Genomic DNA, 25,699 nt, shown 5'->3' on the forward strand with positions numbered 1-25,699 from the left:
AGAGAATATCAGAAGGATGTTTAAGATATTTACCCGTGTTTTATTGACTATGCAAAGGCATTCAACTGTGTGGATCATAAAAAACTATGGATAACACTGCAAAGAATGGGAATTCCAGAACATATAATTGTGCTCATGAGGAACCTTTACATAAATCAAGAGGCAGCTGTTCAAACAGAACAAGGGGGATACTGACTGGTTTAAAGGCAGGAAAGGTGTGTGTCAGGGTTGTATTCTTTCACCATGCCTAGTCAATCTGTATGCTGAACAAATAATACGAGAGGCTGGACTACATGAAGAAGAACAGGGCATCAGATTGGAGGAAGGCTCATTAACAACCTGCATTATGCAGATGACACAACCTTGCTTGCTGAAAGTGAAGAGGACTTAAAGCACTTACTAATGAAGATCAAAGACCATAGTCTTCAGTATGGATTAAACCTCAACATAAAGAAAACAAAAATCCTCACAACTGGACCAATGAGCAACATCATGACAAACGAAGAAAAGACTGAAGTTGTCAAGGATTTCATTTTACTTGGATCCACAATCAACACCCATGGAAGCAGCAGTCAAGAAATCAAAAGATGCGTTGCATTGGGCAAATCTGCTGCAAAGGACCTCTTCAAAGTGTTGAAGAGCAAAGATGTCACCTTGAAGACTAAGGTGCGCCTGACCCAAGCCATGGTATTTTCAATCGCATCATATGCATGTGAAAGCTGGACAATGAATAAGGAAGGCCGAAGAGTTGACGCCTTTGAGTTGCGGTGTTGGCGACGAATATTGAATATACCATGGACTGCCAAAAGAACAAACAAATCTGTCTTGGAAGAAGTATGGCCAGAACGCTCCTTAGAGGCAAGAGTGGCGAGACTGCATCTTACATACTTTGGACATGTTGTCAGGAGGGATCAGTCCCTGGAGAAGGACATCATGCTTAGCCGAGTACAGGGTCAGTGGAAAAGAGGAAGACCCTCAACAAGGTGGACTGACATAGTGGCTGCAAAGGATGGTGCAGGACCAGGCAGTGTTTTGTTCTGTTGTGCACAGGGTCTCTATGAGTCAGAACTGACTCGACGGCACCTAACAACAACAATGTTCACTGCAGCACTGTTTACAATAGCAAAAAGATGGAAGCAACCAAGATCCCCATCAATGGATGAATGGATAAATAAATTATAGGGTATATTCACACAATGGAATACTACACATCGGTAAAGAACAATGATGAATCTGTGAAACATTTCATAACAAGGAGGAATCTGGAAGGCATTATGCTGAGTGAAATCAGTCAGCTGCAAAAGGACAAATATTGTATAAGATCACTATTGTAAGAACTCAAGAAATAAACACAGAAGAAAATATTCTTTGATGCTTATGAGAGTGGGGAGGGGGGGAGGGAGGGAGGGAGGGAGGGAGGGAGGGAGGGGGCGTTCACTAATCAGATAGTAGACAAGAGCTATTTTAGGTAAAGGGAAAGACAACGCACAATACAGGAGAGGTCACCACAACTGGACTAAACCAAAACCAAAGAAGTTTCCTGAATAAACCAAACCCATCAAAGGCCAGCATAGCAGGGGCAGGGGTTTAGGGACCATGGCTTCAGGGGACATCTAAGTCAACTGGCATAATAAAATCTATTAAGAAAACATTCTGCATCCCACTTTGGAGAGTGGCGTCTGGGGTCTTAAACGCTAGCAAGTGGCCATCTAAGATGCATCTATTGGTCTCAAACCACCTGGAACAAAGGAGAATGAAGAACACCAAAGACAAAAGGTCATTATAAGCCCAAGAGACAGAAAGGGCCACATAAACTAGAGATGACATCAGCCCGAGATCAGAACTAGATGGTGCCCGGCTACAACAGATGACTGCCCTGACAAGGAACACAACAGAGAACCCCTGAGGGAGCAGGAGAGCAGTGAGATGCAGACCTCAAATTCTCGTAAAAAGACCAGTCTGACAGACTAGAAGGACCCTGGAGGTCATGGCCCCTAGAGCTTCTGTTAGCCCAAGAATGGAACCATTTCCAAAGCCAACTCTTCAGATAGGGATTGGACTGCACTATAGGATAGAAAATGATACCGGTGAGGAGTGAGCTTCTTGGCTCAAGTAGACACATGAGACTACATGGGCAGCTCTCATCTGGAGGGTAGATGAGAAGGCAGAGGGAGACAGAAGCTGGCTGAATGGACATGGAAATAGAGGGTGGAGAGAAGTGTCCTGTCTCATTAGGGGGAGAGCAACTAGGAGTATACAGCAAGGTGTATATAAATTTTTGTATGAGAGACTGACTTCATTTGTGAACTTTTACTTCAAGCATAATAAAAATTTAAAAAAGGAAAGGATGATCCCCAGAGGGGTTCAGAGGTCAGGAACGCTGCCAGCAAGGGCCCGAGGGACTGGACACCTCCTCCTCAGTTCCATGGGGTGGAGCCATCACTCAAGGAAAACAGGGCAGGGCCTCTGCCCAGAGCTGACGGGGTAGGGCTACCACTCAGGTGGGCCCAGAAGACAGAGGATTATTCTCAAGCCTTGAAATCTAACGAAATGTCCGCTGCTGAATTTTGAACTTGCTTTGGACTTATGACCCCTTCTTCCCCTCCAATCTCTCCCTTTTGACATGAGAATGTCTAACATATGCCTGTATCACCACTGCATTTTGGAAGCAGATAACCTGTATTCTAGGTTTCAGGGGTCCACAGATGTAGAGGAATTCTGCCCCAGGATGGAACATACCCAGTCTCACCTATATGTGATTTAAACTGTTCAAAAGATGAGATTTTGGACTTATAGAGTTAATGCTGGAATGGGCTAAGACTTTTAGGGATGCTGGGATGGAGTAGCTGTATCTTGTATATGGGAGCAACATGAATTTTGGGAATCAAAAGGTGGACTGTTACATATTATGCCTGCCAAAAAGATACACTGAAGTCCTAATCACCTGTGAACATGATCTTGTTTGGCAACAGTGTATCTGAAGATGCTTAGATCAGTTGAATTAACATGAGGGCATACCAGAGTAGGGTGGGTCCTAATGCCATTTGAGTGGTATTCTTAGAAAACAGAAGAGATATACAGAGGAAAGATGGCCAGGTGATGACAAGCTATGCTGCAGCAGCAAGCCAAGGAACACCCAAGGCTACCAGGAGACAGGAGAGATAGGAAATGATTTTCATCTAGAGCCTTGAGACAGAAGGTGGCCCCCACACCCTGAATGTAGACTACTAGCCTCCAGACAATGAGCCTGGTGATGCAGCAGTTCATCGCTTGGCTACTAATCAAAAAGCTGGTGGGTTCAAACCCACCCACCAGTCTGCTTCCGCAAAGATTTACAGCCCTGGAAACCCTATGGGACAGTTCTAGTCTGTCCTATAGGGTAGCTATGAGTCAGAATCAAATCAACTGGACAGCAATGGGTTAGCCTCCACAACTGTGACAATTTTTGTTTTTATAAGCTACCCAATTTGTATACAATGTTACAGCAGCCCTGGGAAACTAATATAAAATTTTTTCTGCAATTCCTTAAGCTTCTGTAAGTTTGCTATTAATTTCTCATTTCTGGTAGCTTTCTTTTATGTAATTCTTCTTCAGAGCCATTCAGCCCACCTCAAACAGAAAAAGAGAGCCACAACTATAGCCAGTGAATTGTTAAGTAAAATATTTTCAAAGAAACACCCAGATACCACGAAACCTAGTGAAGCTTAGCAGAGTTGGTAAAATCTTGGTCCTGTAGAAACTGGACAAGGTTTTTCTTATTAGCTTTACCTAGAAATGACAATTACAGGAAATTATTTCTAGTCTATTCAAGTAATAATTTAATATCAAGGTACAGTGAACACAGATTAAAAACAATGCTTTTAAACTTCCTAAGGAATAAGCCTTTAAAATTATTTCTGTTCTTGCCTGAGGTCTAACTACAAGCAGTAAGGCCTTTAACAGCCTGACTGGCAGAGTACCAAGGCTTGACGATACCAAGAGTTTACTACCTATGCAGCTTCTCTTCCAGTCATCCTTCTTTTTCCCTAGTAGACTTCTGGAGAAATGGTATTAAAATAAGTCCTTTGGCACGATATTTAAGTTCCCAAAACACATAACTCTTCTTTTTCAATTCTAATACTAAGGGCCGGGAGGGAGACCAGACGGCAATGAAAAAGAATCTCCACATTTTTCATTTGGAATCCATGGTGCAGTCTCACCTTACCACTTACACAGAGACCCTGGAGTCTATTAGTGATGTATGATATGCTTATTCTCTGAACTCACCATCTCCACCACTACTACTCTAGTCCAAACCACTATCACCTCTCACCTAAACAACTCTTAACAGCCTTTCGCTTGTTTCTACTCTTTCCCTACACTCCCACACAAATCACATATCTCCCCTGTGCAACCCTCCAATGGCTTCCTAACACATTTAGAATAAAATCCTTATCATGGTCCTACAAGTCCTGGACCCCTCACTTCCTAACCCCTGCCTTATTCTCCAACCTCCTTTCAAACTCTCCCCCTCAATCACTCCACCCCAGGTACACTAGGTGTTCTTGCCATTGCCTGAACATGTCAAGTTCGTCAGAATGTACTGTGCATGGCCCGTTCTCTCACTTCACTCAACTTCTGTTCAACTGTCACCTCTTCAAAGAGGCTTCCCAGCACCTATTCCAAAAGGGTAGATTTTGAGGTTCTCATTACCACAGAATGCTCCAACAAGACCACCACACCTATTATTGTTTTCGAGGATATAAAGCAGTGTGAAGAAAATGTGTTAACTGGCTGGAATAACAATTCTAACCAAAAATTTTGGTGAGGCTATGTATAAAAAAGGCACTAATTGGAGGTTTCTACCTCCAGTTAAGCCAAATAAGCTCCTACTAGACCCAATTCTCCTACAGATGATAACTATAAGGAGCCCTGGTGGCGGAATGGTTAAGAGCTTGGCTGCTAACCAAAAGGCTCGCAGTTCAAATCCACCAGCTGCTCCCTGGAAACCCTATGGGCAGTTCTACTCTGTTCTATAGGGTCTCTATGAGTCAGAATCAATTCAATGGCAACAGGTTAGACCCAATTCTCCTACAGATAAGTATACACTCTGGGCAAAAACAGAGCTTCAAACTGGTTCAGCCACAGCCAATGAAGCAAAACCAGAACCAACCTGAATTTCTACAATTTGGGTGATCTGGAATGATAACCAGAACTGGAAAAATTTGGGTCAAAGCCCTGGAATGGGAGACTTGGAAGAGGCACAGTGAGCTCTTTCAGGAGCCTGATACATCAGATTGGATTACCGGCAGGGCTGTGGAGAGTGACACACATTCAAAGCGTCGCAGTCAGCCACCATTTTTGAGCAGGGCACCACTATTTACGGACATTGCTCAAAACCTGACCGGCAAGAGATCTGGTTGCTATGCAATGTGTACACTGCCCTTGTTTTCTAAGAGGGAGATCAGGTTTCTAGCAGGGCTTCGACGCATAATTTTTCCCATCCCGGTTACTGTTCCAGTTTACCCAAATTTTAAAAATTACAGTCTGTGCCAGTTTTGCTTCCTCAGCCATGACTAAACCAGGAAGAACGAGTTCTAAGCCCTGGACAAAAACACCAAAAAAGCAATTACCCGAAGGCACCAGAAAATGAACAAAAGATGGCAGATTATGAAGCGGAGCTGAAATTTAGAAGGAGGGAATAGTGCAGAGAGGTGCTGTTGTTTTTATCCTGAGAGCAGGCCAGAGTCGGAACCATACAGGTTAGCTAACACTCTCATAAAAAACCCAGTCTTTCTGGCCTAAAGAACAAGAAAACAGGGTTGGGGTGACTGCAGCCCTTAGAATATAAGGAGGAAATTTCTGAAAGAAGAGACCCAAAGAGGGGTAGGTCCAAGTTCTGGGTACATACTGCACAGTTTCTGGCCTACCACTAAACTACGCATGCTTGGGGCAGTTTGAAAGCAGACCAGCTAAAGATAAAATAATTGAATTAACCCTTAAATGAGTCAGAATTTTCAGTTTGAGTTCAACCAAAGTAATTGCCTGATGAAACAAAAATATCAACACTCATCAGAGAAATAAAGCAAAATCAAGAGTTTTACAACATAACATGCACAATGTGTATGATTCAACACAAAACTTGATATATAAAGAACCAGAAAAAGGTGTCCCAGTCCTGAAGGAAAGCTGAAATCAGTCAAAAAAAATCAACTGTCTCACATGTTGGAATTAGCAAAGATACTGAACAGATTGAGACAGGAAACCGAAACTATTTTTTTAAAAAAACACCAAGCAGAAACTCTAGAACTGGAAAATACAATATCTGAAATTTAAAATTCATCAATGGGCTTAACAGAATGGAGATGACAGAAATGTAGCTGAACCTGACGGGTCAATAAAAATTAACTGAAGAACAGAGAGGAAAAAAAGATTGAAAAAAACGAAGAGAGCCAGGAGACAATACTAAACTGTCCAACATACATATCCACCATTCATCTGTCATTTCGTCATACTGTTGTGGCTTACGTTTTGCTATGATGCTGGAAGCTATGTCACCAGTATTTCAAATACCAGTAGGGTCACCCATGGTGGACAGGTTTCAGTGAAGGTTCCACACTAAGACAGCATACAAACAAGGACCTGGCGATCTACTTCTAAAAAAATTGGTCAGTGAAAATCTTATGAATAGCAGTGGAACACTGTCTGATATAGTGCCAGAAACATCAAATGGAACACCAAAATACACCCGGGGAACAGCTGCCACTTCAAAGTACAGTCGACATCAGTGATGTAGACAGAGTACAGCTTTCAAGACCTCCATATGATGATGTGGCACAACTCAAAATGAGAAGAAACAACTGGAAACATCCACTAATAATCCAAAAATGGAATGTAGGAAATGAATGTAGGAAAACTGGAAGCTGTCAAAAAGGAAATGGAATGCTTGAAGATAGGTATCGGAGGCATCAGTGAGCTGAAATGGGCTGATACTGGCCATTCTGAATCAGACAATCAAATGGTATACTATGCTGTGAATAATAAATTGAAGAGGAACAGGGTCACATTCACGGTCAAAAAGAGTATTTCAAGATCTGTCCTGAAGTACAACGTGTGTCCGTGATAGGATAACATTCATTCACCTACAAGGAAGACCAGTTAATGTAACTATTAGTCAACTTTCCACACCAGCCAGTAATGCCTAGAATGAAGAAATTGAAGATTTTTACCAACTTCTGCAGTCTGAAATTAATCAAACATGCAGTCAAGATGTATTGATAATTACTATTGATTGGAATGCGGACGTTGGAAATAAGAAGCATCAGCAGTTGGAAAATACAGCCTTAGTGATAGAAACGACAATGGGTACTACATGACAGAATTTTGCAAGACCAACGACCTATTCACTGGAAATACCTTTTTTCAACAACATAAATGGCAACTATACATGTGGACCTCATCAGATGAATACACAAGGATCGAATCAGCTGTATCTGTGGGAAGAGATGATGAAGAAGCTCAATATCATCAGTCAGAACATGGCCAGGGGCTGACTACGGAATAGACCATCAATTGCTCATACAGAAGTTCAAAATGAAGCAGAGGAAAATTAAAACAAGTCCACAAGAGCCAAAGTACAACTTTGAATATATCTCACTTGAATTTAGAGACTATCTCAAGAATGGATTTGACCCACTGACATCAAAGACATGATACATGAAGAAAGCAAAAGGTCATTAAAAAGGCAGGAAAGTCCTGGAGTTAGAAAACCAAAAACACATTCAGCATTTCTCAAACTGAAAGAACTGAAGAAAAATTCAAGCCTCGAGTTCCAGTACTGAAAGATTTTACAGTCAAAATATTGAACCAGGCAGGACGCATCAAAAGAAGACGGAAGCAATGCACAGAGTTACTGGGAAGCAATACACAGAGTTACTGTACCAAAAAGAATTGGTCGACATTTGAACATTTCGGGAGGTAGCATATGATCAAGAACCAATGGTTCTGATGGAAGAAGTCTAAGCTGCACTGAAGGCATTGGTGAAAAAATGCCTCCAGGAATTGGTAAAATAAAAATTGAGATATTTCAACAAACAGATGCAGTGCTGAAAGCGCTTACTTATCTATGCCAAGAAATTTGGAAGACAGCTACCTGGCCAACCGAAAGGAAGAGATCCACATTTGTTCCCATTCCAAAGAATGGTGACCCAACAGAATGTGGAAAATACAAAACAATATCATTAGTATCACACGCAAGTAAAATTTTGTTGAAGATAATTCAAAAATGGTTGCAGCAGTATATCAAAAGAGAACTGCCAGAAACTCAAGGCAGATTGAGAAGAGAAGTGGAATGAGAAATATCATTGCTCATGTCAGATGGATCCTGGCTGAAAGCAGAGAATACCAGAAAAATGTTTAGCTGTGTTTTATTGATAATGCGAAGGCACTCAACTGTTATAACATTGTGAAGAACTGGAATTCCAGAACACTTAATTGTGCTCATGCTGAACGTGGACATAGACCAAGGGGGTAGCCGTTCCAGCAGAACAAGGGGATACCGTATTGTTTAAAATCAGGAAACGTGTATGTCAGGGTTGTATCCTTTCACCATGCTTACTTGATCTATATGCTTAGCAAATAATCTTAGAAGCTGAACTATATGAAGAATGGGGCATCAGGACTGGAGGAAGACTCATCAACAACCTGTGATATACAGATGGTACAATCTTGCCTGCTAAAAGTGAACAGGACTTGAAGCACTTATTAATGAAGATCAAAGACCACAGCCTTCAGCATGGATGACAACTCAGCATAAAGAAAACAAAAATCCTGACAACTGAACCAATAAGTACCATCATGATGAATGAAGAAAATACTGAAGTTGTCAAGGATTTCATTTTACTTGGATCCACAAATCAACACCAATGGAAGCAGCAGTCAAGAAATCAAACGACACACTGCATTGGGCAAATCTACTGTAAAAGACCTCTTTAAGGCATTAAAAAGCAAAGGTGTCACTTTGAGGACTAAGATGCCCCTGACCCCAGCCATAGTATTTTCAATCGCCTAATATGCATGCAAAGTTGGACAATGAGTAAGGAAGAATTGATGCATTTGAATTACAGTGTTGGCAAAGAATACTAAATTTACCATGAATTGCCAAAATAACAAACATATCTGTCTTGGGAGAATGCTCCTTAGAAGCAAGGATGGTGAAACTTCGTCTCACATAACTTCGATGTGTTGTAAGGAGGGACCAGTCCCAGGAAAAGGACACCACGCTTGGTAAACAAGAGGGTCAGAGAAAAAGAGTCCATCAACAAGATGGACGGACCCAGTGGCTGCAACAATGGGCTCAACATAGCAACAACTGTGAGGATGGCACAGGACTGGGCAGTGTTTCGTTGTGCTGTACATATGGTTGCTATGAGTTGGAACCTACTCAACGGCACCTAACAAAAACAACATACATATTATGGAGTATCCAAAGGAGTGGAGAGAAAGAATGAGGCAGAAAAAATAGCTGAAGAAATAGTGGCCAGAAATTTTCCAAACCTGATGGAAGACATAAATTTACGGATTCAAGCTCAGCATAGCCAAAGCAGAATCAAAATCAAAGAAAACCAAGCCTAGGCATGCCCTATGCAAACCGCTGAAAAACAAATATGAAAAAAATCATTTTGAAAACAGGCAGAGAAAAATGACACATCACATGTAGAGGAACAATTTGAATAAACACTGACACATTATCAGAAACAATCGAGGACTAAAAATCGAGAAACAACATATTTAAAGTGTCATGAAAGAGGTAGTCCCCAGCCTAGTGGGAAGTTTTTCAAAAGACTAGATTTCAAATGCCTTGGCACAATAATACTCTCTATTAGACTTCCATGAGATATTCTTTGTTGTTACACTCCAGGAGCTAAAGAATCTGAGTCATCTGTTTATAAAATAGACAAAAGAAAGCAGTCACCCACTATCGCCACCACCGTTCAGCCCTATGCTATTCAGATGACAGAACCACTTTGGCAAGTGGCAATACTCCTCCTCTCTGGGAGTCAGTCCTGTCACCTTTCCCAGGCGCATTTGAGTTGGACCCCTCTTTCATACAGCATTTAGGTCAGGAGTGTCCAAGGATGGTGGCACCTTCACTCTAAGCTAGATCTGATGTAGTTTTCCCTTTGTTATATAAATAATAGAAAATGATGAGAATTTTTAATATCTAAATCCTATTAGGTACCCCTAAGTTAATTCCTCTTTACTTGAATACCTACAGCTCAACAGATTCACAGTGCACAAGTATCTAGTATTTATGCCTATTGCTTAGTTGGGAACCTGAGTATAAAGGAAGTACAAATGGCCCGGCATTTTCTGAAATGGATCTAGGTTCCTGGGTTGATTCGTTTGGCCAACATGCTGACTTCAAATCATTTTCCTTGCAGGACTGGAATCTAAAAGACTGCCTGGGAACCACTCTGCTTATAAATTTTATAAAGACCTGTGAACCTATCCCAATAATGGGTTACATCTGCATCTGGGTAGAAAACCCACTCTGAGATAAAATAGTAAGTACCATTTTACTACAGGCTCTCTCTAGCCCTGATCCTTGGGAAGTGTTGGCTCTATGCCCAAAAGGTCAGCAATTTCAACTACTGTCCAGAACAATACCATTCTTAGGTAGAATGCAGTCAAAATACTTAGAAAACCAAGTGAGATTCTCCAGCTTAAATTATTTGCTCTTTTTTTGAAGAACTAGGGGGGGAAAAAAAAAAAAAAACTTGTATTTATAGTATAAGAAAGCTATTCAGAATGGTTCCCTACTTGGAAAGTTTCTGGCATTTTTCAAATAAGCATTTTACTAGTTCAACAGGCTGTCCAGTAATCAAAGAAAACTACTTATTCCCAATAAAGTTACATTAGTTCTGGAAGTTTTCTGATAAATGTCAGTCACTGTTAACCTGGGCGGCACCATCCTGTTCACATCCCTGTAAAATTCAAAGAAAACTAAGAAAAATGGAAAAGCTGCTTTATTTTCTACTATATGAGCAATATACACCTTTGACAGAATACTTTTTTTTTAATTTTAATAACATCCATAAAATTGTAACTGAGAGGGAAAAAAGTAAAATATATTTTAGAAGTCTATAAAAGAAACCTCCCCATTAGTAAAAATTTATAACACACAAGATAAATTCTGGGCTCAAAAGTTTTTAGAACCCAACAGACTCTTTGAATAGCCTCAGATTATAAATCCAATCAAATAATAAAACACACGAAGACATCAGCACAGTATTAAGAAAAAAATTTTTAAATGAAGATTGCTAGGTACTTTGGATAGGAAGAAAGCTAAGTAGTAACAGCTATAAGATAAAGAAAAACTGTGTAGAGGACACAGGAAACCTTTATAAATATCTGTAAAGACAGTTCATGCTTTATAACCAGAGAAAGGAAGGTGGTGGAGACTCATATCTTTCTCATTAAATGTGTATATTATTTTTATCTTTAGATACATACTGGCTTCCACCTCCTATGAAATGAAATAATAAGTAGGAATCAAATAATTGAGTACCTTCCTAGATTCCTTACTTGTATCATCTAGATTGCTCTTTAACCTGAGATCAAAGAAATTAACTTACCAAAGACCAAAAAATGGTTATTTAAACCCAGGTCTGTACCACTTCAAAATTCACATTTTTCCATCAGACTATGCTGCTTCTTAGAAAATATTTCACATCAACTAATTTCCTGATGAAATAAATTTTTATAAAACTAGACTACCCCAAATATTCCCCTTCCAAATAAATCTTCCCTAAAAGCTATACTAATTTTCTTAAACAAACGTCTAGCAATACACAGCCCATCAGACCTTATGCCCTTCTTTGAATCTTTTTTTGTAAAGTTATCCATGCTGCAGCGTAAAAAACACATGGCACTTTGCTTAAGACTTGCTCTAAGGCCTCTCATTTAAGAAAGATGGGTAACAGATCTCCTTTTACGTTGACAAATTTAGTTCAGCAGGTAGACAAACAAAGTACTAATAACTCAACTCCTATCATGCATATTTGGTTATTATTTTTACTGTAAGATACAGCATCTTCACCATGATAGAGTACAGAATGAGAATCTCCACGCGACTCTAGCAGAGAAGATTTAGGACTTCCAACCCCCAAATATCAAACTGTCACTCCATTCTTCCAAAATAAGTCTATATCCTGATAAATGACACTAGTCCTCTTCCCAAATTCTTCAGGTTGTTAAAACTGCAGCTTCTGGAATCAGACATACTTAAGTCCAGCACCTCTATTACTAACTATAACCTCTGGTAAATTAATTAACCTCTCGAAGCCTCAGTTTTCATGTACATAAAATGAAATCATAATAATTTATAATGCTTATTATCATGTCTGGCTCATAAGTGCTTCATAAATTTTAGTTTTATCATCATCAACATCTTGTTATGACATGGAAAAAGTCTATGGAATAACTGAAGGGATTTTGTAAAAACTTCACAGAGCCAATATCAACTGCAGTTTTGGAAAGTCTCCCAAAATTTAGGAAGTTAAAACTGGCAAGAGAAAGAGAAACAAGCAGAAATTTTAAAGAAAAAGGTACGGGTTTAAAAAACGTGTGTGTGTGTATATATATATACACATATACATATACATACACACACACACACACATATATGGAAACCTGGCAGTGTAGCAGTTAAGTGCTATGGCTGCTAACCAAAAGGTCAGCAGTTCAAATCCACCAGGCCCTCCTTGGAAACTCTATGAGGCAGTTCTACTCTTTCCTATAGGGTCACTATGAGTCAGAATCAACTTGACAGCAACAGGTTATATGTGTGTGTGTGTGTGTGTGTGTATGTACGTATGTATACAGGCAGACCCTGGGTTACAAACGTCCAACAACCAGTAGTTACACACCAACCCCTGTAACGCCTATCATATTAAAAATCCGTGGTATGTACAGTGGTTCATAACAGGCACTGCTTTGTAACATACATCAAAACATTATTATTACTGTATTATTATGCTAAAGATGTTTTAGTGTATCTGAAGTGTTTCTTTAATGTTCTTTATTCATAAAAAAGGTACAATATATACTAAGACAAATATGTGACTAACTGATATTAGATACAAACCATGCCTAACCGGTCTCCGACTTACACACAAATTCCACTTAAAGACAGACTTAGGAACAGAACTTGTTCATAATCCAGGGAATGCCTGTGTGTGTGTATCCCTCCTCTCTATTCGCTAGCATAGCTAAAGTCAGAAAGATGAAAAACGGGTTAAGAGTGAAATATTATCTCATGCAGTAAAACAAAATGCTCATTTTTCTATTACCATGATAGGGACACCAATGTCGGGCCACAGAAGGTCCTCTGATGGTAGCTTGGGAGAATTCCATACCACCACAACCTTGTTCAGGTAAGGGAGGCCATTCAATCTCTCTAAAGAGTTCATAAGCACTTCCTCCCGCTCATAAGTCAACATTACTACTGTGAACTGCTCTCGTGGAACATTGCCTCCAAGTGCAGCCTGAAACTCCTTGCCAGAACCCCCAGCTCCACCACCAATAGGCCGAAATCCAGTGCCTGACCCCAAAAATTTGGCCTCTGAGGGCAACACAGGATCAAAGGGTGTGTGGGGAAAAAGATGGAAAGGTCCCGGAGCAGAGTTCCAGCTGCGGTAAAAATCGGTGACAGTCAAAGTAAAATTGCGGAGGTATTTGGGTGAGGCATAAGGAGGCTCTGTTTCTACTGGCCCCAAGTCCAGATCCCCATTGTCAGCCATGTTGGGGTCAGTTCCAGCTGCCTTGCCTGAACGATGGGGGATCTCAGCTGCTGCCTCTTCCCGGATGGGAGCAGCTGGGATCTGTATGCGAGTCCTAATCATAGCCAGCACAGTATTAAAAATACTGTCAGCAGTTGAGAAGTAAGTTTCCCAGAGAAAGCGGCCTTGACGCCTCATAGCCAGTAGGTCACTATCAGAGAGACTTCGTAACAGGAAGTGAACCTCAGTAACACGAGGCTTGGGCACCACCAGGGCTGCCTCATTCCACTGTAACATATCCTGGTAAGGAAGCTGTATTTGCTCCCCCAGCACAACTGGGACAGCTCCAACTTCTAGGGCTTCAAAGAGCCGTGTTGCACACCCAGATGAAATAACTAAGTGAGGATCCCCAGGAGTGATAATGAGGGCAAAGGTGGAAAGCTTCAGTAATTCTAAGCGGTCCTCCCGCTCCCCACACAGTGCCCACTCAGTAGGTAGACTGGGTTTAGGCTGGTTTTTGCAGGTAAATTCTACTAGGACCTGATCTAGCTTGCTGTCCTGTACTGCCTTTAGGGTGGCAATGATGCGATCATCATAGTCAGCTGGGGGATCACCCTCCATTTCTTCTTCAAAGGAGTGGGCCTCCTGAAGGCTGGATCTCAATGATTCAATCTTCTCACCCTGGAAGGTGAAGAGATATTTCCGCTTAACTGGCACCTGTGGTGGAATTTCCATGAAGTTGGGCTCTGACATGGCATGGACTAGTGGCGATACTACCAAGTCAAAGCCAGGTCTGTACTGGGCAGCATAGAAAGTGGACTGGGCCACCATGGCACGGCCTGTACTAACATTATAAAGTAAATTCTGTGTCTCTGACTTCCGTGACAGATTGATGATGACATGGTTGTGTCCATCTGTCCGCCAGTGGGGTAGGGAATACAACTGCTTCTCAAGTTCAGCAGGCCGGAGTACTACCGGCTCCTGCATTTCTCCCACTAATATCACATAAAGGCAGGCAATGTCAGCATTTTCTGTAATGTAAACACTGGCTCGTGCCGTAGCCTGAAAAGCCTGTTTGACCAAGGGATCCAGGCAGTTGCCAAAGACAAACTGGTCACTGTCATAAACATAGACTGGAAAACCAGAGGTGAGCGGGCAACGAGAATAATCAAAACAATTGTGTAGCCGACAATCCCGTATGACCTTCGGAGGAGGAAGACCAGCATCATCCTTCTCTGGGAGCAACCGGATGGGCAGAGAAAGTTTGGGTTGATTTTGAGCCATTAGCTCTTTGTAAGAATGCTCAGTCTGGCTAATGACATTCTTTAGTTGAAGCAAGTCCTGCTTGGCATTCTCAATACTCTTCTTACAGGCTTCAATCTTCAGATTTAACTTGGCAATTTCACTGTTAAGCTCTTGCCGCTTGGCTTCCAACTGTAAGAGCTCTTCACTTACAGACTCACGAATGCGGCAAAGGTCCAGTACATGCTTTACCTCACACAGCTCATTACCAGCCCGTGGGCCAAAAATCCGCTTGCCTGTCTCATCAGCCTCATCCAGAGTGGTGAGATAATAGTGAGCAATGAGGGGGAAGAAAACCAGAATGATGAAGAGTGTAAAACTGAGCCATGTAAGTCGGATACGGTTAGACCACCGTAACATACAGGTTTGACCTCCATTCCCCACTCCCCCATTCCGTAACATGGTATAGCCCGTCATGAGTTCCTTTGTGGCTCTTGCCCCCTCTGATCACGTTGGGTCACTCGCCATAACCACGAGTTTCTAACAGACAAAACTCAACTTCTTTTCACTCATATGTTTCCTTAAGAATTAGGATGCTCACTGTACAAGGCACCATATAAAATAGAAATTTCATTTTCCTCAGCTATAATTGAAATGGTCTCTGACTCTATTCCACCAGATTTTAAGTTCTGGTTGTTGAACAAAGAACATGTCCTTAATTTTTATCAAAAAATAAAAGGTACCACATTGTTGTTGAGACGAAAAAGAGGAGGTCTCTGATGATGAAACATAGCTAAAATACCCTGGAATCAGACAGACTTTTTCAAGTGCCATAGCTCTTGTTCCTTGGTTTTGCTGGCCAACAATTATGCATAGTTAATATTCACAGTTATAAAGTAGCTGGTTAGAACAGAAATAAATGCCAGGCTCTTATCGATGTCTTTGCCACCAACCAGGCCTACAAAAGAAAGAGAACATGTCAGTTGAAGAGATTATGTTAAACAAAATCCCCCAGTACATTTCTAGAAAATATTTAAATTGTATAATATGGAACATTCGTGTATGTCTCCCAGAACATTGTAAGTCCAATGTGGATTTAGTTTGGTATGGGTGTTTTACCTGCGGTTAATAAGAAACGGGCAAGTAAGTGTACAAAAACAGCTTCATTTTGGACTCACACACAGACATGTCCTCCTCCTATTTAACTGGATCTAGAGCAGCATTAATGATTTTTACCCAGTAGCAGATGCAGTGATCCAAAAACAAAACAGATTTCCCAGTTTGCTCCTAAACCCTATGGGGCAATTCTACGCTGTCCTGTAGGATCACTGTGAGTTGGGCTCGACTTGACGGCAATGGAGTTTTTTTTTGATATACCAATTTCTTTTTTCTTCCTTCATTTATCTTTCGTTAGCAGACATCGTGTGCTTCTTCTTAAATATGTAATAGTAGCTTAGTCTTTTATAAAGAACCCTATACTTAGAAACTAGAGGCATTATGTTTTATATTTTGGGGACAGGTGTACTATCAAACCTTGTGCCTCAGATTCCTAATCTTAAAAAATGAAGATTAAGTGCATCCAGATAAAGACAATGCACTATGCTGCTATGAAAATAAAGGACAGATGATGTGAAAGTACTTTAGGCTAATAAATCCTGAAACAACACTCCCCATTCCATTCGCTTACCAAATTTTACTGTCACAGGCTACAGAAGATTTTTACTTGCTTTCTTTCAACTCAAACTTAATAGATCTAGAAATGAATTCATAATATTCTGTGCCAAAGAATACTCGCAATTTCTATCATTCATTTCTTCCAAAAAGTATTCACCACACCCTTAACGTATCTAAGACATGCTAAGTATGATTGGGAGAATTTAGAATGTATAATAATCCTTAACTGCACAAGAGATGAGCTATAAACAAATAGCAAGCATACCACTACAAGGTAATATAAAATAAACAGCACTTCACACATGCTCAATCACTCTCTCTAGCTTCCACCTTTGCTAAAGATGTATTTAACTACATCTTTAAGTAAAAATAAACAGTTGATGACAATGTTAATAAAAGGTGTGAGTAAGTAAGTGTTAAGGACAACAAAATATTTAATGTAATATTTATCTTGGAAAAGCCTAAATTTGAATAATCTATACTTGCATAATTAATAGCTGACCAAATATCCCAAAGAATGCAGATCAATATTTCTAAAACATTAGCATTATCCCTTTGACTCATCTGCTCAAATCTCTTTTTGCTTTCAAAAAGAATATTCTCTGTACTTAATCATTATCAAGTCATAACACAGAAAGAAAGGAGTGGAGGAATAAAAGGAAGGCATAATCAAGAGAACTCAGCTGATTCATTTCTTCCTTACCATACATTCAGGATCCTTTCTTTCTCTGACTTATGTAGCATTATGCTTCAGTATATCATTTCTTGAAATAATGAATTCCAGCATTTGATTTCCTGATATAAAAGAAAATAGAAAAGTAACACACTATTAGAAAAGTACTCGATCCTGAAGGTACTATTAAAGAATTATTTACCACACACTATGAAATGGCTTCCCTTATGTATATAAGGTGAACATATAATATACCATCCAAGCAGAGATGGTCTTTTAAGTGAAAAGATGTAAATAAATATATAACAATAAACACACAAATAAATTAGAATTCCTGCAGGCAAACCACATACGTGATTTATCTACTTACATGCTCCAAGGAGGAATAAAACACTAAAATGTGGGAGCGTCCTTACTGTTTAGATATACATACAGAGATATTTACAAATGAATTAGTATGAACTGAATTTGCTTCCAAATAAACACGTTCAGAGATATAAATGAAATAGGTTTTGTTGGCTGTTGTTGGCACTGAATTATGGGTACACATGGGGGTTTATTATACTATGCTCTCTGCTTTTATATATGTTTGAAATTTTTCTTACTAAAAACTAAAAAAAAATTACAGTTTGAAAAAAAGTTATTTGGACCCTGACTATGCTTAGTCTAAGATTGCTAGCGCTACCAACTTACAAATGAACAGAACTGAAATAGAAACAAATATTTTAAATGGAAATCAATTAACTCAACAATGATTCAAAAGAATTTATTACCATTAAGTTCTGTTTCACTGGAATAAGGCTAAAGTGCCGTTAACATCCAGTAGCATGAACTTTCCTTCCTAAACAGTTAATTATTTCAAGCACAAAAGGAGAAGGAAACCCTCAGAATTTCTTCCGCCATTCTCTGGAAAATAACAAGGAAGGTACTATGATCTAGAACTAAGTCTCAATGAAACACTGGTAAGAAGCAATCTCTAGAGACTTCTACTCCAAATAGAACATGCATTTCTTATTAACTCTCGGTCATCGGCCACAGCATTTAATGCCTAACTTGTCTGTCTGCCTACTTCCATTCTTGCCCCCTACAACGCATTCTCCACACCGTAATCAAAATCACGCATTAGACCATGTCTCTCTCTCCTCTCTGTAAAAATTTTCAATGGTTACCCATTGTACCGCCAAGCCCTTCATAACTAACTCCCAACAAGCTCTCTAATCTCATTTGCCATCACTGTTCCCCTTGCTCACTCAACATTAGCTACACTGACCTCCTTTCAATTCCTCAATTATGCCAAGCTGCTTACTGCCTGTGAACCTTCATACTGGCTGTTCTTTTGGTCTGAAATGCTCTTCCCAGACTTTTCTCTGGTTGACTTCTTCTCATTCCTCATGTCTTAATTTTTGATACTCCCATTTAAAATAGCCTTTCTTACCCACTGATACTTTCTGGCAGGGACTTATCGGTTTTCTTCATAATGTATTTTCATTTACTTATTTATTACAGTGAAGCCTGTGACAGCTAGAACATGACTGGAAGCCCGGTGTTTCCGGGTCTCACAAATTTTCCACCTTTGACAAAGGGCAGTTCTACCATTTTTCTATCACTCTCTACTAGCAGAAAATATCTGAGTTTTCCTTCTCTGACAGGCCTCATACAGGTTCTGGCTTTTGCAGGTTTTATCATATCTATCTCCCCCACCAAAAGGTAAACCATGAGGGTAGGAAACTTGTCTGCTTGAATCACAGATATATCACCAGTACCCATTACAGTTTTTGGCATATTACAAGTGCTCTATAAATATTTGTTAAATAAATGAATTATATCATTGATCACTTTCTTATTCTATAAACTCTTAGCCGTTCCCTTGATTTACATGAAACCGTACATTTCTGGTGTTCCTCCATTTTTCTCTTGACTCATTCTTCCTACTTTGCTGGCACCCAGTCTTCCTTGTATCTCAAACATGAAACTGTCCCCCAAGGCTCTCAACAATCCCTTAATAAATCCACCCACTTAAATACCTTCAACCATTACCTATAATCAGCTCACTTGCAAAGCTGTAACTCTAACCTTAGCCTTCTGCTTTGCACCAGCAGTCAAACAGTGCAGCTTCCTAAAGGATACCTCTTCTGGACTATCTCATGGTCACTTCACGCTTCCAAATACATCCTCTTTCCAATAACTTTTAGTTCTCCCCATGATACTACATTCTTCCAGTCCTATAAGCTCGAAACAACATGATATTCAGAAACAGTACAGGCCTTCGAGCTAGCCAGACCTGGATTAAATCCCAGCTCTCTAAACTATTAGATATGCAACCTTAGGCAGGTCACTCAACAATTCAGAGCCAGTTTGTTTGTTTGTTTTTAATTTACTCAGTAAAAAAAAAAAAAAAGCAATGCTTATGCTGCAGGCTTATTATAAGAATTAGAGACACTGAATAAAAAAATACTCTGTACAGTATCTGGCAGGTTGCTGTTGTGTTGTTAGGTGCCATGGAGTCAATTCCAACTCATAGCAACCATATGTACAATGGAACAAAACACTGCCCGGTCCTGCACCACCTTCACAGTCGTTGCTATGTATGAGCCCATTGCTGCAGCCACTGTCAATCCATCTCATCAAGGGTCTTCCTCCTTTCTGCTGGCCCTCTACTTTATCAAGTATGATCACCTTCTCCAGACACTGAACCCTCCTGATAGCACGTTCAAAATATGTGAGACAAAGTTGCGCCATCCTTGCTTCTAAGGACCATTCTGGCTGTACTACTTCCAAGACAGATTTGTTCATTCGCCTGGCAGTCCATGGTATATTCAATATTCTTCACGAGCCCCGTAATTCAAAGGCATCAATTCTTCTTCAGTCTTCCTTATTCACTGTCCACCTTTCACACGCATATGAGGCAACTGAAAATACCAAGGCTTGGGTCCAGGTGCACCTTAGTCCCTCAAAACTGACATTTTTACTTTTTAACATTTTAAAGAGATCTTTTGCAGCAGATTTGCCCAATGCAATGCATCATTTCATTTCTGATTCCATAGGCACTGACTGTGGATCCAAGTAAAACGAAATCCTTGATAACTTCAATATTTTCTCCATTTATCATGATGCTGCTTATTGGTCGAGTTGTGAGGATTTCTGTTTTCTTTATGTTGAAGTATAATCCATACTGAAGGCTGTGGTCTTTGATCTTCATTAACAAGTGCTTCAAGTTCTCTTCACTTTCATTAAGCAAAGTTGTGTGACAATCTGCATAGCACAGGTTGTTAATGAGTCTTCCTCCAATCCTCATGCCCTGTTATTCTTCATACAGTCTAGCTTCTCAGATTACCTGCTCAGAATACAGACTGAATAAGTACTGTGAAAGGATACAACCCAGATGCAAACCTTTCTTGACTTTAAACCACATAGTGTCCTTTGTTCTGTCTGAATGACTGCCTCTTGGTCTAAGCACAGGTTCCTCGTGAGCACAAAAAGTGTTCTGAAATTCCCATTCTTCCCAACGTTATCCATAATTTGTTATTATCCACACAGTCAAATGCCTTTGTACAGTCAATAAAACACAGATAAACATCTTTCTGGTATTCTCTGTCTTCAGCCAGGATCCATCTGATATCAGCAATGACATCCCTCATACCACGTCCTCTTCTGAATCCAGCTTAAATTTCTGGCAGTTCCCTGTTGATGTACTGCTGCAACCATTTTTGAATTATCTTCAGCAGAATTTTACTGTGTGGTATTAATGATACTGTTCGATAATTTCCACATTCTGTTGGATCTCCTTCCTTTGGAATATGTATAAATATAGATCTCTTTCAGTTGGTTGGCCAGGTAGCTATCTTCCAAATTTCTTGGCATAGACCAGTGAGCACTTCCAGCACTGCATCCGTTTGTTGAAACATCTCAATTGGTATTCCGTCAATTCCTGGAGCCTTGTTTTTCACCGATGCCTTCACAGTGCAGATTGGACTTCTTCCTTCAGTACCATAAGTTCTTGATCACATGCTACTTCCTGAAATGAATGTATATCAACCAATCCTTTTTGGTACAGTGATTCTGTGTATTCCTTTCATCCTCTTTTGATGCTTCCTGTGTCATTTAATATTTTCCCCACAAAGTCCTTCAATATTGCAATTCCAGGCTTGAGTTTTTAATTCAGTTCTTTCAGCTTGAGAAATGTCGACCATGTTCTTCTCTTTTGGTTTTCTATCTCCAGGTCTTTGTACATTTCATTATAATGCTTTACTTTGTCTTTTGAGCCACCCTTGGTAATCTTCTGTTCAACACTTTTACTTCATCATTTCTTCCTTTTGCTTTAGCTACCCTATGCTCATGAGCAACTTTCAGAGTTTCTCCTGACATCCATTTTGGTCTTTTCTAAAAGACCTAATGACCTCTTGCTTTCTTCATGTATGATGTCCTTGATGTTATTTCATAACTCATCTAGTCTTCAGTCTTTAGTGTTCAATGTGCCAAATTTATTCTCGAGATGGTCTCTGAATTCAAGTGTGATATACTCAAGGTCATACTTTGGCTCTTGTGGACTTGTTCTAGTTTTCTTCAATTTCAACTTATAGCAGGCTATTTATTAGCTACAAGCCTTGGAATAATCTTTAATTTCTCCAACTCCTTACATTCACATCTAACTTCCTGCCAAGCTTATCAATTATTTTTGTACATTAATAATTATTATGGTAATGATATATTTGTAATAGTAACGCAGAGTAACTTTTGTATCATCCCTTCCTTTTATTCTACTACCTTCATCTTAGTCCTGGCCAATAACAAATCACAATGCCTAATCTCACTTTCCCCAGCAATTCCTCCTATGTATTAACCTAAATCAGTATTGTGGAGTTTTATCTAAAAGTATTTAGCATAAATAATATCAATTGACCTGTCTTTTGAGTTCACATATCCATTCTTCTGCTACACCCAGTTTGCTGTTAATTCCATCCAATAAATTCTTAATTTCAAGTATTGTATTTTTCAGCACTAGAATGTTCATTAGGTTCTTTTTTGAAGACTACATTTCTCTACTGAAATTCTCCATCTATCTGCTTTTTTTCCATTTTTCCTCTATTTTCGTTATTATAAGAATTAAATTCTTTATCAGCTAATTCCAACATCTGGCCTATCTGTGGATCTACTGCTACTATTATTTTTTCTTGATCATACATCCTATTTTCCTGCTTCTATGCAATGTTTTATTGTTTGCTGGATACTGCATTTAAAATAATCATAAAGACTGGAGTAAATATAATTTTCCCAAGAGAGGGCATACCGTTTTCTGTCAGACAGAGTGAATATAATTATGTAGAGACCCTCATCCCTATTAAATACTTTTACCTTCAAGTCTACTCTGGCTCAAATAAGAGCCTTTACACAAACAGATATAAGCACACCCATGTTCAGTGCAGCACTGTTTACAATAGCAAAAAGATGGAAGCAACCAAGGTGCCCATCAACAGATGAATGGATAAATTATGGTATATTCATACAATGGAATATTATGCATCGATGAAGAACAATGATGAATCTGTGAAACATTTCATAACATGGAGGAATCTGGAAGGCATTATAGAGTGAAATTAGTCTGCTGCAAAAGGACAAATATTGTGTAAGACCACTACTATAAGAATTCAAGAAATAGTTTAAACTGAGAAGAAAATATTCTTTGATGGTTATGGGGGGGGCACAGAAGGTGGAACAGAGGTATTCACTAATTAGACAATAGATAAGAACTACTTTAGGTGAAGGGAAAGACAACACACAATACAGGAGAGGTCAGCACAACTGGACTAAACCAAAACCAAAGAAGTTTCTGGAATAAACTGAATGCTTCGAAGGTCAGTGTAGCAAGAGCGGGGGTTTGGGGACTATGGTTTCAGGGGACATCTAAGTCAACTGGCATAATAAAATCTATTAAGAAAACATTCTGCATCCCACTTTGGAGAGTGGCATCTGGGGTCTTAAACACTGGCAAGCGGCCATCTAAGACGCATCAATTGGTCTCAACCCACCTAGACCAATGGATAATGAAGAACACCAAGGACACAAAGTAATTATGAGCCCAAGAGACAGAAGGGGCCACGTAAAGCAGAGACTACATCAGCCTGAGACCAGAAGAGCTAGATGGTGCCCAGCTACAACCTATGACTGCCCTGACAGGGAACACAACAGAGAACCCCTGAGGGAGCAGGAGAGCAGTGAGATGCAGACCCCAAACTCTCATAAAAAGACCAGACTTAGTGGTCTGACTGAAACTAGAAGGATCCCGGTGGTCACGGCCCCCAGACCTTCTCTTGGCCTAGGACAGGAACCATTCCCAAAGCCAACTCTTCAGACAGGGATTGGACTGGACAATGGGTTGGAGAGGGATGTTGGTGAGGAGTGAGCTTCTTGGATCAGGTGGACACTTGAAACTATGTTGGCATCTCCTCCCTGGAAGGGAGATGAGAGGGTAGGAGGGGTTAGAAGCTGGTGAAATGGACATGAAAAGACAGAGTGGAGGGAGCGGACTGTCTCATTAGGGGGAGAGCAACTGGGAGTACGTAGCAAGGTGTATATAAGTTTTTGTGTGAGAGACTGACTTGATTTGTTAACTTTCACTTAAAGCACAATAAAAATTAAAAAAAAAAAGGCAGCAAAAGGTCAGCAATTCAAATCTGCCAGGCACTCCTTGGAAACCCTATGGGGCAATTCTACTTGGTCCTATAGAGTTGCTATGAGTCGAAATTGACAGCAACGGGTTTGGTTTTTTAGGTTTTGACCTAGTTCATTAACTCACTCTTCAGCTGTGTCTATCTGCTATTTATCCTAGCCACTGAGTTTTAATTCCAACGATTATTTTACATTTCCAGAAGTTCTGAGTTTTTTTTAATCTGCCTTTATTTTCATAAATAACATCGAGTCTCATAATTCAAAAATGTCCATGTTTTAATCAAAATCACTCATCATACCAAGAACCAGAAAGATCTTGAACTGAATGAAAAAAGATAATCGATAGGTACCAACACTAAAATGGCAGAGATGTAAGAATTATGTGACAAAAGATTTTAAAGTAGCCATGAGAAAAACGCTTCACAAGCAATTACGAACATATTTGAAACAAACTGAAAAATAGAAAGCCTTACCAAGGAAACACAAAATCTCAGCAAAGAAGCAGATGATATAATGGAGAACCAAATGGAAATTTTAAAAATGAAAAATACAACAACCAAAATTAAAAGCTCAGTGGATGGACTCAACAGCAGAATGAAGGAACAGAGGAAAAAAATAGTGAAATTAGGAAAAAAATAGAGCTATAGAAAATAACAGCACCTCAGGGACATGTGAGACTATAACAAAAGATCTAATGTTAGTGTCATTCAGTCCTAGAAGCAGAAGAAAAGAGGATGGGTTGAAAAAGTGTTCAAAGAACTAATGGCTGAAAACTTTTCAAATTTAGCAAGAGACATAATTAGATTCAAGAAGCTGAGCCAACCCCAAACAGGGTAAACTCAAAGAAATTTATGCCAATACACATCATAATTAAACTTCCGAAAACCAAAGACAAAGAAAAAATCTTGAAAGCAGCCAGAGAAAAATAACACTTTATCTGTAAATGATGACAATCCCCACTAAGACTGATGACGTCTGATCAAGATAATTACAGGCAGCTAGGGAAGACAAACAGCAATATAACTTATTCATGTAGGAAGTTTACAGACTACATAACACATACTTGGGGGAAAGAAGAAATGACTTAAATTTAAACGTGCTTATCTCTGGGGGGAAGACATTCTGTAAGTAGGGAAAGGAGGCTTTTCACTTTTTATACTACTATTTATTTGTATTTACAGAGTACTAAGTACCGTACTGTAGATAACATGCTTTACATACATTATCTTATTTTATCCTCACATCGACCATATGGGAATAGGTATTCTTCTTCCTACTTTACAGATAAAGAAGTTGTGGATCACTGAGGTTAGATACCTTGTTCAAGGCAATACAGCAAGCACACTATAGAGCCCAGATACAGATTCAGGTCTATCTGATCCAGAGCCCTGTATACTGCTTCTCACTTGCTTACTATTTGTTTACTTAAAAGACTCATTTTGTTTTAATCTGTTTTACAATAAGAACATATTACTTTTGTAATTAAGAAAAATATTTTTAATTATGTTGTTACAGTCATTTTAAAAATAAGGTGCACCACTTTAGATTTTAATTAATACTGTGACAATTAATTGCAAAAAAATAGTCAGATTCCTAAATGACAAACCAAAAATAAATTCCAGATGGATTCAAGAGTTAACTGTAATAAATTAAACCATAAAAAGAACAAAAGAAAAACATGCAT

General features: G+C 39.5%; 1 protein-coding gene across 15 annotated transcripts in view; it reads right to left on the minus strand.

Annotated features, from left to right (window-relative positions):
* The window catches only part of EXTL3 (exostosin like glycosyltransferase 3), an 83,047-nt gene that overhangs the window by 50,009 nt on the left and 7,339 nt on the right, over nucleotides 1-25,699 (minus strand). For all 15 annotated transcript variants that reach the window (XR_002786358.2, XR_010318529.1, XR_010318528.1 and 12 more), the window contains exons 2-3: nucleotides 17,380-17,471; nucleotides 13,332-15,960 (exon numbers count right to left, since the gene is read on the minus strand). Coding sequence is in view for 9 of the 15 variants with exons in the window: in XM_010592339.3 (XP_010590641.1) it covers nucleotides 13,332-15,479 (2,148 nt within the window). In the remaining 6 variants the exon portion in view is untranslated. The remainder of the gene's footprint in view (nucleotides 1-13,331; nucleotides 15,961-17,379; nucleotides 17,472-25,699) is intronic.

Source organism: Loxodonta africana, chromosome 19 (assembly GCF_030014295.1).
Source record: "Loxodonta africana isolate mLoxAfr1 chromosome 19, mLoxAfr1.hap2, whole genome shotgun sequence".
Lineage (NCBI taxonomy): Eukaryota > Metazoa > Chordata > Mammalia > Proboscidea > Elephantidae > Loxodonta > Loxodonta africana.